General features: G+C 37.3%; 1 protein-coding gene and 1 pseudogene across 1 annotated transcript; both read left to right on the forward strand.

Moving 5' to 3' along the window:
- Positions 1–1,769: 1,769 nt before the first annotated feature.
- On the forward strand, positions 1,770–4,248 carry LOC116213029 (annotated as a pseudogene).
- Positions 4,249–8,013: 3,765 nt separating this feature from the next.
- LOC116215611 (pirin-like protein) lies at positions 8,014–10,428 on the forward strand. The gene is made up of 6 exons (XM_031551386.1): positions 8,014–8,214; positions 8,347–8,396; positions 8,534–8,572; positions 8,736–8,764; positions 9,355–9,521; positions 9,726–10,428. Exons 1-6 carry the CDS (start codon positions 8,093–8,095, stop codon positions 10,228–10,230), a joined length of 912 nt encoding a protein of 303 aa, XP_031407246.1. The 5' UTR covers positions 8,014–8,092; the 3' UTR covers positions 10,231–10,428.
- Positions 10,429–12,981: the final 2,553 nt, after the last annotated feature.

The raw sequence follows: 12,981 nt of genomic DNA on the forward strand, positions 1-12,981 counted from the left end.
TAAATAGTCTTTTTTTATTTGTGATTTTTTTTTGTGTATCGCTTGATATTTGAAAGTTCTCTACGTTCTATTAATCTATATTCGAGCAAGGTCAACTCACTAATGGATAAATTATTTATTTTTTCACCTATTTAGTAGTCTCTTTAATATTTGATGTTAGAAATGTCCTTTACTTTTATGGTGAAACTAATATTAGAATAACATATTAAGTGGAACTAATTCTTGTTTGGGTATTTACATGGTTTTTGTCCACGATATGCTTTTAATAAATATCAAACCTACTGCAAAAAAGTTCATCTACCTAAAATTGACGAACCACTTAAAACCTATTATATTACAATCATGATATTCCAATTAGAAGAATTGACACTTTACTTATACAATATATTAATTATTATACAAACTACTAATAATAAATCAACAAATTCATGAAAAAAAAATTCAACCACGGCATTGCACGGATATTTTCCTTGTTATTATTATTATGACAGTTGATGTGATAATTAGAATCGTTGCCCTACCAATAGTTCCATCTATCAATCCTATTAATAAAATTTTTACAATGCAATAGAGTACATCAATAGTATTGAAAATTCACACGTACTCGATAGCACTTCTTCGAAAGCAAACTACGAAATCACTTGATTCAATCGGAATATCGATAATTAGTTTAAAATAAAAAAAAAAAGAAATATAACAACAACAATAGAGGAACCCATTGCCTCCGCCTCATTTTTCCGCACAAAAGCATTTGGATAGATAGTTGAGAAAAATCTACTGCTGACAAAATCAAGTTTTTCAAAATTCCACTGACACTACTTCCTCTTTGCTATAAAAGCCTTGGGCGATGTGACACAACTAATAAGTCAGCAATGGCGAAAACTCAAAGATAAAATCCATTACTAATTAACAAAATCATGAGATCGCGACTTCACCACCTTAAAGTTGTCCAAAATTCCGCTATATATCATAAAATCTTCGATCTAAACCCTTTTTAAAAAAAATTAGTTTTTTCATTTTTAAAAACTTATTAAGATTAATAAAATATTAGAGAATTCGATCAAAATAGAAGTAAGAAAAATATAGCGCTACCATGTAAGTATATTATCAAAGAAATTCTATTTTTCGCCTATTTAATCCACCAAACAATTTGTACATAATCAATTAGGCAATTATTTTCTAATAAGTGTTTAAAATATCAACACTTCATTCTAAGTGTTGAAATTTTGAATCCAAACAAACACAAACCTTAGCACCTTGAAGATTATATTTCTTGATTTGTTATGATGCTTATCATATGCAATTTCCCAGTAAATGGTAATTACTAGTAAGTTTTTGTAGTATCCAGCAGACATTGTTTTCACAATTTCAATACTTTAATTATTATTATCTAACAACCTGCCTAATTCTATTTTTTGCCTATCTAATTATTATTATCAGTCTAGATCAGTTCAGTGAGGTCGATAGTATGAGTCATTTCTACCCTAACAAACACTAAAGGCTTGTTTGGTTTAAAATTCTACCCACAACAAAACAAAATAACTCATACAAAGTCAAAGGGTGGACCCCATTTATACAACTTTTTTTTACAAAATAACTCATATAAAGTGAAAGGGTGAACCCCATACATGACCATTTATACCACTCTTTTTCAAAATTGAAGTATGATTTTAAAATCCTACTTTGAAACCAAACGCAGCATAAGAGAAGGAGCTTGTGTATTGTGATTGATCAGGTGCCGGTGGCGGTCGGGAACTTCCATCTGCTTCATTGCAATCGGGGTGCTTGTCGAGTTAATCGTCATGCATATGGTCCAGCATCGCAAGTACAGAGATGTCATCAATAATTTGTCGGTGCCCCTCATTGGCGGAACATCAATTGCAATGCCTACCGTATTGGCGGTGACAATGGCTATCGGGTGCCATCGTCTTTCCCAGCAAGGTGCCATTACCACGCGCATTACAGCTTATGAGGATATGGCCAGGATGGATGTCCTCTGCAGTGATAAGACCGGGCCTCTCACACTCAACAAGCTTAGTGTGGATAAGAACCTTATCGAGGTTAGTTTGTTCCTTTCACGTAAATTTCTATTGACTGATACAAATCAAATTTTACTGACCGGTCAAACTTTTCTGTTGGTCTATCAGGTTTTCGGAAAGGATGTGACCGACATGGACACTGTAATCTTGCTTGCTGTGAGGGCTGCTCGTGTTGAAAACCAGGACGCAATTGCCGCATGTATTGTTGGAATGCTGGGCGACCCCAAGGAGGTGCTTAATTAAATCTTTCAGTCTATCCTGTTCTGCGTTTTAGTACGTAGTCTCCCTTTTTCGTGTTCTGATTTTGAAGTCCCGAGCGTTCACAGGCCAGAGAAGGCACTACTGAGTTGCATTTCTTGCCCTTTAATCCCGTGGATAAGCGAACAGCCATAACATACATAGACTCCGATGGCAATTGGCATCGGGATAGCAAAGGGGCACCGGAAAGAGTAAAAATTCTTCTTCCAGGCTTTAGTGGTTTTCCCCGTTCATTTCCGTGTATCCTGTTCCCTTATGGAGAGTTAAAAACTGTCTTCGAAATTCCTTGCAGATAATTGAGCTATGCAAGCTTCGAGCTGACGTGAAGAATAGAGTTCATGCCAGCATTGATAGATTTTTCGAAAGGGATCTTCATTCCTTAGCTGTTGCTACACAAGTTTGTTTGTATCGCCTTTTGCTCGGTCAATAGCGATAATATCCTTTTGATGGTGTTTGCTTTTATGCTTCCTTTCCAGGAAGTGCCGGAAAAGACCAAAGAAAGTGGAGGAGGACCATGGAAGTTTGTCGGTCTCTTGCCTCTCTTCGACCCTCCAAGACACGACAGCGCTGAGGCCATAAGGCTGCCTCTCGACCTTGGGGTCAATGTCAAGATTATTGTCGGTGATCAGCTCGCCATTGGTATGGAAACAGCTCAGAGGCTGGGCATGGGGACTAACATGTATCCTTCTTCAAGCCTCCTTGAAAGCATAGGGGCGAGTCCGTCGCTGGCCTCCCTGTTGAAGAACTGATCAAGAAGGCTGATGGGTTTTATGGTGTCTTTCTCAGTAATACATATGTCTTGGTTATAGTCAAGCAGATCTCCGCTTCCCTGTGATATTCGTCTGAGAAAAACACGTTGGTTTTCTCGCAGAGCACAAGTACGAGATTGTCAAGAAGCTGCCGGAGAGGAAACACATATGTGGAATGACTGGTGATGGTGTTAACGATGTCCCTGCCCTGAAGTAGGCAGACATCGGGATTGCTGGGGCTGACGCCACAGACGCTGCCCCGAGTGCATCAGACATAGTGCTGACAGAGCCAGGACTGAGCGTGATCATTAGTGCTGTCGGAACGGGCAGGGCCATCTTCCAGAGTATGAAGAGCTACACCATCTATGCCATCTCCATCACGATTCATTTCGTGCTTCTCGCTCTTGTGTGGAAATATGATTTCCCGCGTTTCATGGTCCTCATCATCGCCGTACTGAACGAGGGGACAGTCAGGACCATCTCGAAGGATAGAGTGAAGCCATCTCCTGGTCCATACTCATGGGAGCTCGGGGAGATCTTCGCCACCGGAATTGTCCTTGGCACCTACTTGGCCATCATGACCGTTGTTTTCTTCAGGGCAGCTCACAAAACTGACTTCTTTTCGTTGAGGACCGGTCATATAAATACAAACAAACCCCGGATAATATACTCGCTATTTCCATTCCCAGTTCAGTAAAAACACATTTTGCAGCTGCATCAGCTGATTCTCGTGATTTTTTACTTCCCAGGATAAAACCGGGATGAACTCACAGCTGCTGTCTATCTCCAAGTCAGCATCGTGAGTCAGGCTCTAATCTTTGTAACTCGATCCCGGAACTGATCATACGTCGAGCGCCCAGGTCTCCTGCTTCTAGCCACCTATGTTGCAGTCGAGCTAGTAAGGGCACAAATCCAATCCCTTCCTTGGAAGCAGTACTCCTTGCAGTATAATCCACAAATAAACGGGCAACTTGATCTCGGTGTCTGTCGTCGAATCAATTTCTGATCTATCTATCTAAGCCTTGAAGCAGCTCCAAATTTCTTTGTTTTTATCACGAAAATCCGAAAGTATCATACTATATCGAATTATAAAAGCATGTCCTAGAATAAATCATGTTGCCATTACAGGCATAGTATATTTACCTAATTGCTTGACGTAAGTTTAATTATCATCATATGGTGAGAATCTACTTTGATCTGCCGATGATTAATAATTTTTGGCTCATAATTGATACGGTATGAATAATATTTAGCATGATGATTGACTTGATTAACAATGATCTACCCATTATTGAGCTCGTCGAATTTGATATACGACTTGGCTTTTGATTCATGTTCGGATTGCATAGACAGCCTTTGTTCGGGCTGGAGCCTTTTCATTGTCATGAAAGGAAACATTGTTTGGCACCATTGATTTCATCGATTAATTTAGAGAAATTTTATAATTTTATAATTTTGTTTCAAAAATTATATGAAGATTAGTGATATACAATTAGAAGTATCGAAGTATATATGATATGATAAACTAATAATGTGATTAAACTGAAAAGGATATTTGCATGGTACGCAATCTGTTTGATTTTTAAGAGTAAACCAGAGACGGACTTGTTTGGCTACACAATAAATTTTTTAAGTCTAATCCATTTTAATTCTATTTAACTTCAATTCAACAATACAATTATTAATTTTTTTTCTTCAATTTTTTTATTGTAACTACCATTCAATTCAATTTTTAATACTAAATCCCCTCAACTATTCATTTTTTTTTTCATAATTTAACAACACAATCATTACTTTCTCTCAACTATTTATTACTTTTTGCCGACATTTTCTCATAATTCAATAATACAATCATTACAAATTCAAATAAATATAATTATTTATAGTTGGAATAGAGTCGAGTTAAATTCCACTCCATTGCCAAACAAATTTATTTGTGATTTACACTCTGAGGTTTATTCGAAAGCAATCCTTGGATTGTAATCCACAGATAAATGGGCAACTTGATTTTGGTATCAGTTGAATCTGTCACAAACTACGTATTCAACATTTGAATGAGGATTCACTTCTTTTTCTTTCACATGTATGGCGCATAGCTCTATTGCAATATCTCTCTATACTGGTCATCGAGCCGGTGAGTCGCACGGGATTAAACGTGATTTTTTTTGCTAATTTTATTATATAAAATGTGTTGTAAATTTTTTTAAAATAATTTACAATCAATAATAATATCTATACAAGACTAATGATAATTTAATTTCACGAATAAAATGAAAAAATATCACATAAAAGAAGAGAACTCAATAAAAATCTTGAAAAATTCAAAATTATCAAGGTTGTTATGCATAACATATTGAAAAGAAGCGTTCCAACCATTGCATAATGAATTTTTATCTTCAACATTATCAAAATTTAATATCTTAACCACATAAAATAAACCTGCCTACATATGAAAAATCGAAAAAAGTATAATGGTAGTAATAGTTTTCATAGTTAGATCGGCCACGGTTTATGTGTAAGACATCCACTATTTATAGCGTATCATACATAATAAAATATAGATTGTCCATCATATTTTTATCTATACAACATATGATCTGATTTGCTTTTTTGAAAGAACAATTATATAATACAATAAATCTATAAAAAAAATCTTATGTTTCAAAAATTTTAAAATTCGTATCTAGAAAAAACTCAAAATCCGAGACAATAACAATCGGTCTCAAAATGTCTTGATACACTTCCTCGATTAGTATATCGTCCTCTCATTAAAAAAAGATGGGGATATTTAGCATATATATTATATATATATATATATAAAGAGAATCTCTCAATACACCACATAATAATTTCATTGTAAATCTAAAATAATTTTTGCTATCATTTATGAGAGAGTGAGAATACGAGATATTTTAGGAATTTCCTAAAAAGAATAATTTAAAATCATTTTGTAGATTTGCTGGGGAGGTTTAGTAGGAGATATTTCAGCTCGAATATAAACTTTCAATCAATTAATAAGAAAATCTTTTGTGCTGCAATTCCTGATTTAGCTGAAATTTATATAGGCTTTCTTTTTGTGACCACAGAAATTTATATATGATTTAGAGATTGATTTTATGATTACTACTATATATATGCTATCTAGAAATATTATTGGCATTGTAATCCAAAATCTCTTGGATACGAGGCGAGTGAATATGTCACTACGCTATACCTTCTTTAATAAGATTATCTTTTTTACACAATTGAATAAGCAAAACAAAGAGCACACAGAATATACAATAAATGGAACATGACGAGGTCCGTAAAGAGCAAGTTTTAGACGCAATTGATTTCGATGAAATCGAAAGAAGATGAAGAATTGGCAGAACACGAGCTTATCTCTAATCACAATCGAATATATATATTCTAAATGGGATTCACACGGGAAATCAATTTGGCTTCTCATTCACATTTCTTTCAGTTTCATTTGCTTCTTATAAATCGAGAACGTATTACGATTTGGCGATATTCCGATCTTTACGTACGTTATTATGACTGGAGTTACACATTTTGATTATCTGAATTACCATGAAGCACCGCAATGCTATATATATAATTCATAGCATTAAATAGTGAAATTTCCCAATCCATATGGCACCCGTTCGAATCCTGCCCCCTTGAGGAGACACCCAATGCAAGCAGGGAGGACGACCGGGACGTACGTGGGTTGTCCGCAAATTTGATGCTCGGCGATATAAAACCACAACCTCGTACCAGTAATTTTTTTGTTTCCCTAATCCGGTAAAAGAAAGGTCGTACGTAGACAATACAATATGATCATACCTTTCTAGTTAATCCATTGATAAGATCCGACTCAGTGGAGTTGACTTTCAACGACGTTACTGTATACCATACCATACCACACCACAGCCTACGCCATGCTTCTGTACTGGTGACGTCATCGAGCCATCCAGTCCACTGGGCCCAAGATCTCAGTCAAGTGGGGCCCGCTTGTCGTAAACAGTGGGGCACGTTTCTGCCATGCTTGTGGTGCTTTGACGAGGGATCCCGTTGCATAATGGATGACATGGCTCGACTTTGTATTTTATTATTTATTTTAATGCAACCGGCTTGGGCTCACCCAATAAATAAATAAATAATGGATGACATGCAAAAAGACGGCATGCTGACGTCACTCCGAGCCTCAGCATGACCAAAAGTAACGAATGTGATGATGATGACAATAACAAATCAACCTCCTTAGACAATTCCTCGTGATCCCACGGCCACGGCCTATCGTTATTCCCAGGTTCATGTACCGTTACGAGTCTCCCTACTCTAGCCCGGTTACTGATTTCACGGTTATGTGTTGCATCTACACAGTACACGAGTCTTTAGACGCTGCTCTTTTGAGGATCTCGGGTATTTTTCGTTGTCGGTTGGAAAAATGAATCGAAAATGAATAATAATATCTCTCGCAATTTTATGATCGAAAATGAATCGAAAAATTACTCGGATAAATTGCTTCTAGAACATGAACGGCCGTCTTAAATGCCTGAGAGGGCAAATCTATCCAATCATGAATCATCATTTATATATGTGCATCATGCGTATGTGGATCTTTATCTAATGGGGGGGCCGCTAGTGGGGCCCACATATGAATCTCACTTGGTCCAGCCCTTTCCCACACGGGACGCAAAATAAACGGAGGACTGTGACCGCGAGATCAGAATCAAATTCCTTCCCGTGGAAACCAACTGCTAGGACACGTGTAAGGCCATCAACGGCTCTGATTAATATCTCCCGCGGCGATCATCACCACGCTATGCTGACGCCACACCGGACGGGCCCCCTCGTGGGCCCCACATTGTCTGCCACCGCTGCCCTTTGACCTCCGAAACCGAAACCATTGTTTCTGTCGACGAAGTTACGAAGCAACTCTCTCTCTTTCTCTCCCCTGTTCTATAAATACGTTCAAAGGAGTTGCCTTCCTCATCACACAATCTGCCATTCTTAGCATTAGCTGTCATATATCACCTGAACGTCTGTGGACATCGAAAGAGAATGCCGCCAGCATCGAGTTCGAGCTGTTACGCGATCACCGAGCCACGCTTGGTAGTGAGGAAGCTGCTCGCGAGGCCCCAGCACGAAGGCGTCGGGGCCATTGTCAGGAGAACCATAGGAGGGTAAGGTCGCTGAATGCCCCATTCTCTAAGGCAGCGTTCGGCCCGATGTACATGTTGAAAGCCGTCTGGGAATTGGTCCGAGTATTGAATTTCGATATTTTGAGCTGATTATGTTCATGGGATTACTTTCAGGTTTGAGCTGAGGCACTTTGATCCTTTCCTAGCACTCGATGAATTCTCAGGTGGATATGCTCCGAGTGTATTTGTTCTTCCCCTTATTTCTTAATTTCTTTTTTAGTCGGCATGTCTTAATCTTTATTTTTTTTCTTTTTAATATGCTAAGAAATTATTCTAATTTTATTTTCTGACATTGTTACAGTGACTGCGCCCGCTGGATTTCCGGACCACCCCCACAGAGGTTTGTATTTTCTATATTCCGGGACCGCGTCACGGCCATTCAAGTTCCGCCGAGCGTAGCTAGGCACAGTTCTAATCTTCGATCGCCATCTCTCCTCGGATATTCATTCGCGAGTTTATTAACTCTTCAATTTTTTTTTTTTGTATTTGTGACGTTGGAGCAGGGTTTGAGACAGTAACCTACATGCTGCAGGTACAACAAACTGTTCCTTTGCTAATTTAACTAAATTTCTCCCTTTTTATTCTTCCCTGTCTGCACGCCAGTTGAAATATCCTTTTTTTTTTTTCAAGTCTAATTCCGTATGGCGAATCAATTTGCCAAAGATGTATTATTTCAAAGATATTGGAGGAAAAAGGGGTCATTTTGTAAGAGTTGATTAATAATTAATTATGGTCCATGGTTAATGGCCGGCAGCACAAGGTTGACTAACTCCAGCCGAAAAGGACACTAGATTAAGCTTGAGACAACACGGTGAATTTTAGTGATTCGGTACTGATTTTTCTTGAAGTAAAGTCATTATTAGAGTTTTGTGAATAGATAATACGATTATGAGAGCTTTATTCCTGGATCGACTTGACTTAAAACCTAAATTAGTCCAGACACATTGAACTCTCAAAGGTTAAATGGTACGCATTCAAAAAAATCTAACATGAGCTGAAATCATAATGACTTTACATGACAAAGAAGGATATGATTACAACAAAGACTTTGGATATAATACATATATATATATAGTCATCATATAATAATTGTATAATGTTTTAATTAAACTATATATACAGGGAAGTGTGAGGCATGAAGACTTTGAAGGGCACAAGGGAACTATAGAGGCGGGCGACTTGCAGTGGATGACCGCCGGGAGAGGGATTGTCCATTCCGAAATGCCTGCCGGAGAAGGCACCCAGAAGGGCCTCCAGCTTTGGATCAACCTCTCCTCCAAGCACAAAATGTACGTGTCCCCTCGATCGATATATTTGGTTTTATATCATAAACGTGTCCCGTCAATGATGGATAGTGATCACATACCCACGACACCCATGTGACGTGATCGTATCATCGACATCACACGTTCTAATGTCTAGCCACATATGTTTGGACATGGACATATGTCTTCTGGATCTCATAATTAAATGCATGGATCTATCCGTGGCAGGATCGAGCCGAGGTATCAAGAAATGTCGAGCAGAGACATAGCAGAAGCGTCCAAGGACGGGATCAAAGTCAGGGTAATAGCAGGAGAGTCACTGGGAGCTAAGTCACCTGTCTACACCAGGACTCCTACCATGTACTTAGACTTCACTCTCCAGCCCAACTCTCACCTCCGACAACCGATCCCGGAACACTGGAACGCATTCGTCTACGTCCTCGAAGGCAAGGGGATTTTCGGGAGTGCAAAGTCTTCTCCCGTAGCAGGCCACCACCTCCTCCTCCTTGGGCCGGGAGACGGGCTTGAGGCATGGAATAAATCGTCAAAGCAGTTGAGGTTCGTTCTGGTGGGAGGCGAACCGCTGGGTGAACCGGTTGCTCAGCTCGGGCCATTCGTGATGAACACCGATGAAGAGATTGATCAGACGGTGGAAGACTTCGCGAACTTCGCAAATGGATTCGAGAAGGCGATGCATTGGAGGTCGGAAGCGGCCGAGCGGTTCAACATTTAACTGGCCCATGTTAATTATTTAGGCTCATGGGTCACTATTCTTTCGAGGAGAGGAATCGAACTTCCGTCCTCCTATAGATTATTGAAAAATTAAATTAGAAGTGAAATGATTTCTTTTTGTGAAATTCATATATTAATACGAAATATGTAAATTTTGCTTATATTATGAATTAAATGTTATTCAACTTCTTCGGTAAAAGTCCTCGAGCCCCAAGCCGAACATCAAGAGGCATTTCAGTTATTGAGCCCAATGTATACATCCTAAGAGGAGGATAAGAGATTGGCGAATCGGTATAGTTTTAATCCGAGTAATTCTAGTCCTATAGCGTAGGTCCTCGCATAATTTTAATTTTAATTAATAATTTTTGTATTAAACTTACGAGTTTTATCAATAATAATATGGAAGAAACAAAACTCAAATAAGCGTCGAGATATTTACAAAGTTTTATGCGATTAAATAATACTTCAAAGAACATATACACAGATATATCTATCAAAATAAACAAAAAGAATTAAACTAACTGTACAGCTATAATACCAAAAACTTAGAAACTGAGGAGCTGCAAAACAGAGCAATTACTTGCACGACCTCTTCTCTTCCAGTAGGTCAACAACAGAACATCACAGTTAAAATGATCAAAGACACCAACCTTGCAGCAATCCTCCTCGTAGATATTAGGGGTTTGTTTGGTTTGTGGATCCAATTTTAAAATCACAATTTTAATTTAATTTTACCCACAACAAAACAAAATAACTCATACAAAGTCAAAGAGTGGATCCCATTTATACTACTTTTTTCTACAACAAAACAAAATAATTCATACAAAGTCAAACGATGGGTCCCATTTATACCACTATTTTTCAAAATCTGATTTTAAAATCCTATTATGAAATCAAACGCGGCATAGATCATTGAGCCTAGGAATAGGCGTAGGACATCAAACAGCTTTCTAAGGGAATTCTGGAGGGAAGTAGCTTTGGCTACTTCATTCACCGCCATTCCCACAAAATTCAAAAGTCGCGAACGTCTGTCCCATTCGATCGAACAATCTCATTTCTACAGAGAACAACTTACCTTGCATAGTGCATTTGGTTCTATATAGGTCTGGTGTTCTTGAATCCAAATCCAGACTAAAATATGAGGCCACCCTTTGCAATGCTATTTGATACAAAGAATGCATAAAATAAAATAAAAAGAAAAATTTTAACAAACCATCACATATAATAAATCCTTGCCTTGTATCTGTACTAAGCTTTTTCTTTTTTCTTCCATCCCCATGGCAACAGTTCAGCATCGTCCAAGTATGTTGGTTAAATCAAACAGAAGGAAATCCAGGTATCATGGTTGTGCAACTTCTAGCCATCCTAATTTATGATAAATTGACTTCAAAGGCACAACCAGAATATCAGCACCTCAACTCACAATCTACGGCGTTCAACAAATCACAATCCAATCACCAACCTGCTTTAGCGTTGGTGTAGATGGTGTAGTAAGACTGCCATGGCCAAGCTCCCGAGTCGCGCTCGGTGTGGCCTTGATTGCTCACCTTCTCCCTCCATCATATAGAAGAGCAGGAGACACGTAACAGACAACGGAGAAAAAAGGAAGGGAAAAAGGTAAAAAAAAAAAGTAAAAAATTATAAACTGATTCATTAATGTAATTTAACTAAATGAGATATATTTTAGGTTTTGGCTCCACTTTTCATCAAAAAGAGAAAAAAAAAATTTTGATGCAGGCCATTCGGAAGGATGATTCACTACAGGCCTGGGAATTGCTCAAAAGACTTACGTGGAGCGCTCTCGTTGAATGAAAGAAAGCATCTCGTCGCTTCTCGTTGCAGAAATTTACTTTAAATACCTATAATAGATTTATAAAGTTGGGCACATGATTATTTCACGATAAAAAGGAAACCCTAATATGTTAAATAGAAGTTCTCCAAATATATATTTCCTTTTTTTTTATAGGTGATGAGATCTCATTAATCAAATAAGAATGTAGAAAACTACACATCCAAGCAATATATTTTGGTTGTAGCACTATGTACACTTTTTTTTATGTGGATTAGTATTTTCTTTTTCACAAATATTAATGGGATACCTTTTAATCAACGTGAGATTTTTGGACAATATCATTATAGGTAGATTGAGTATATTTCGTTTACATATCGATGAAAAACCCTTTAATCAATGCATATTTTTAAACCGATATTCTTATCAATTTATATTTGATATATTTTCATCTTAAGATTTGGTCAAAATCTACAAATATATTAATTTGCAAAGAGAATCCTTAAGAAAAAAATAATATAATTCATGGCAATGAATAAGAAAGAAGAGAACACATTTGAAAAATATAAAAGTAAGAAAATTAGATTTTAATTATGTCCTACTTCCACATTTTTTTCTACACACTATATTTCAACTCCCGATTATGAAATATTCCCCGTCTTACATACCTTATATTGATTGTAAAATATTTAATTATATATTCCACCAATGAATTTTTTTTATTTGCAATAAACTATTTGATACTTAATAAATATTTAAACTGTTCTCTATTATTATCATTATATATTTCATTCATCTCATCTATAATTAATAACTACAAAATTTGTGAATCCAACTAAAAGTATTATAGAAAATAATAAATGTTCGTGTTTAATTATTACCTAACAGAACGACCGGAAGTCAAATAGGACACTGTTCAGTAAGGAAACTCTCACGCACATCGCCACCTGTCCTCTTCTCATT

This window comes from Punica granatum, chromosome 7 (genome assembly GCF_007655135.1).
Source record: "Punica granatum isolate Tunisia-2019 chromosome 7, ASM765513v2, whole genome shotgun sequence".
Taxonomy (NCBI): Eukaryota; Viridiplantae; Streptophyta; class Magnoliopsida; order Myrtales; family Lythraceae; genus Punica; species Punica granatum.

Coding starts and splice junctions, on each gene's coding strand:
- LOC116215611 (XM_031551386.1), top strand. CDS start 8,093: ATGCCGCCAGCATCGAGTTCGAGCTGTTACGCGATCACCGAGCCACGC. Junction 8,573..8,735: donor TCCGGACCACCCCCACAGAG/GTTTGTATTTTC, acceptor ACGTTGGAGCAG/GGTTTGAGACAGTAACCTAC. Junction 8,765..9,354: donor CAGTAACCTACATGCTGCAG/GTACAACAAACT, acceptor CTATATATACAG/GGAAGTGTGAGGCATGAAGA.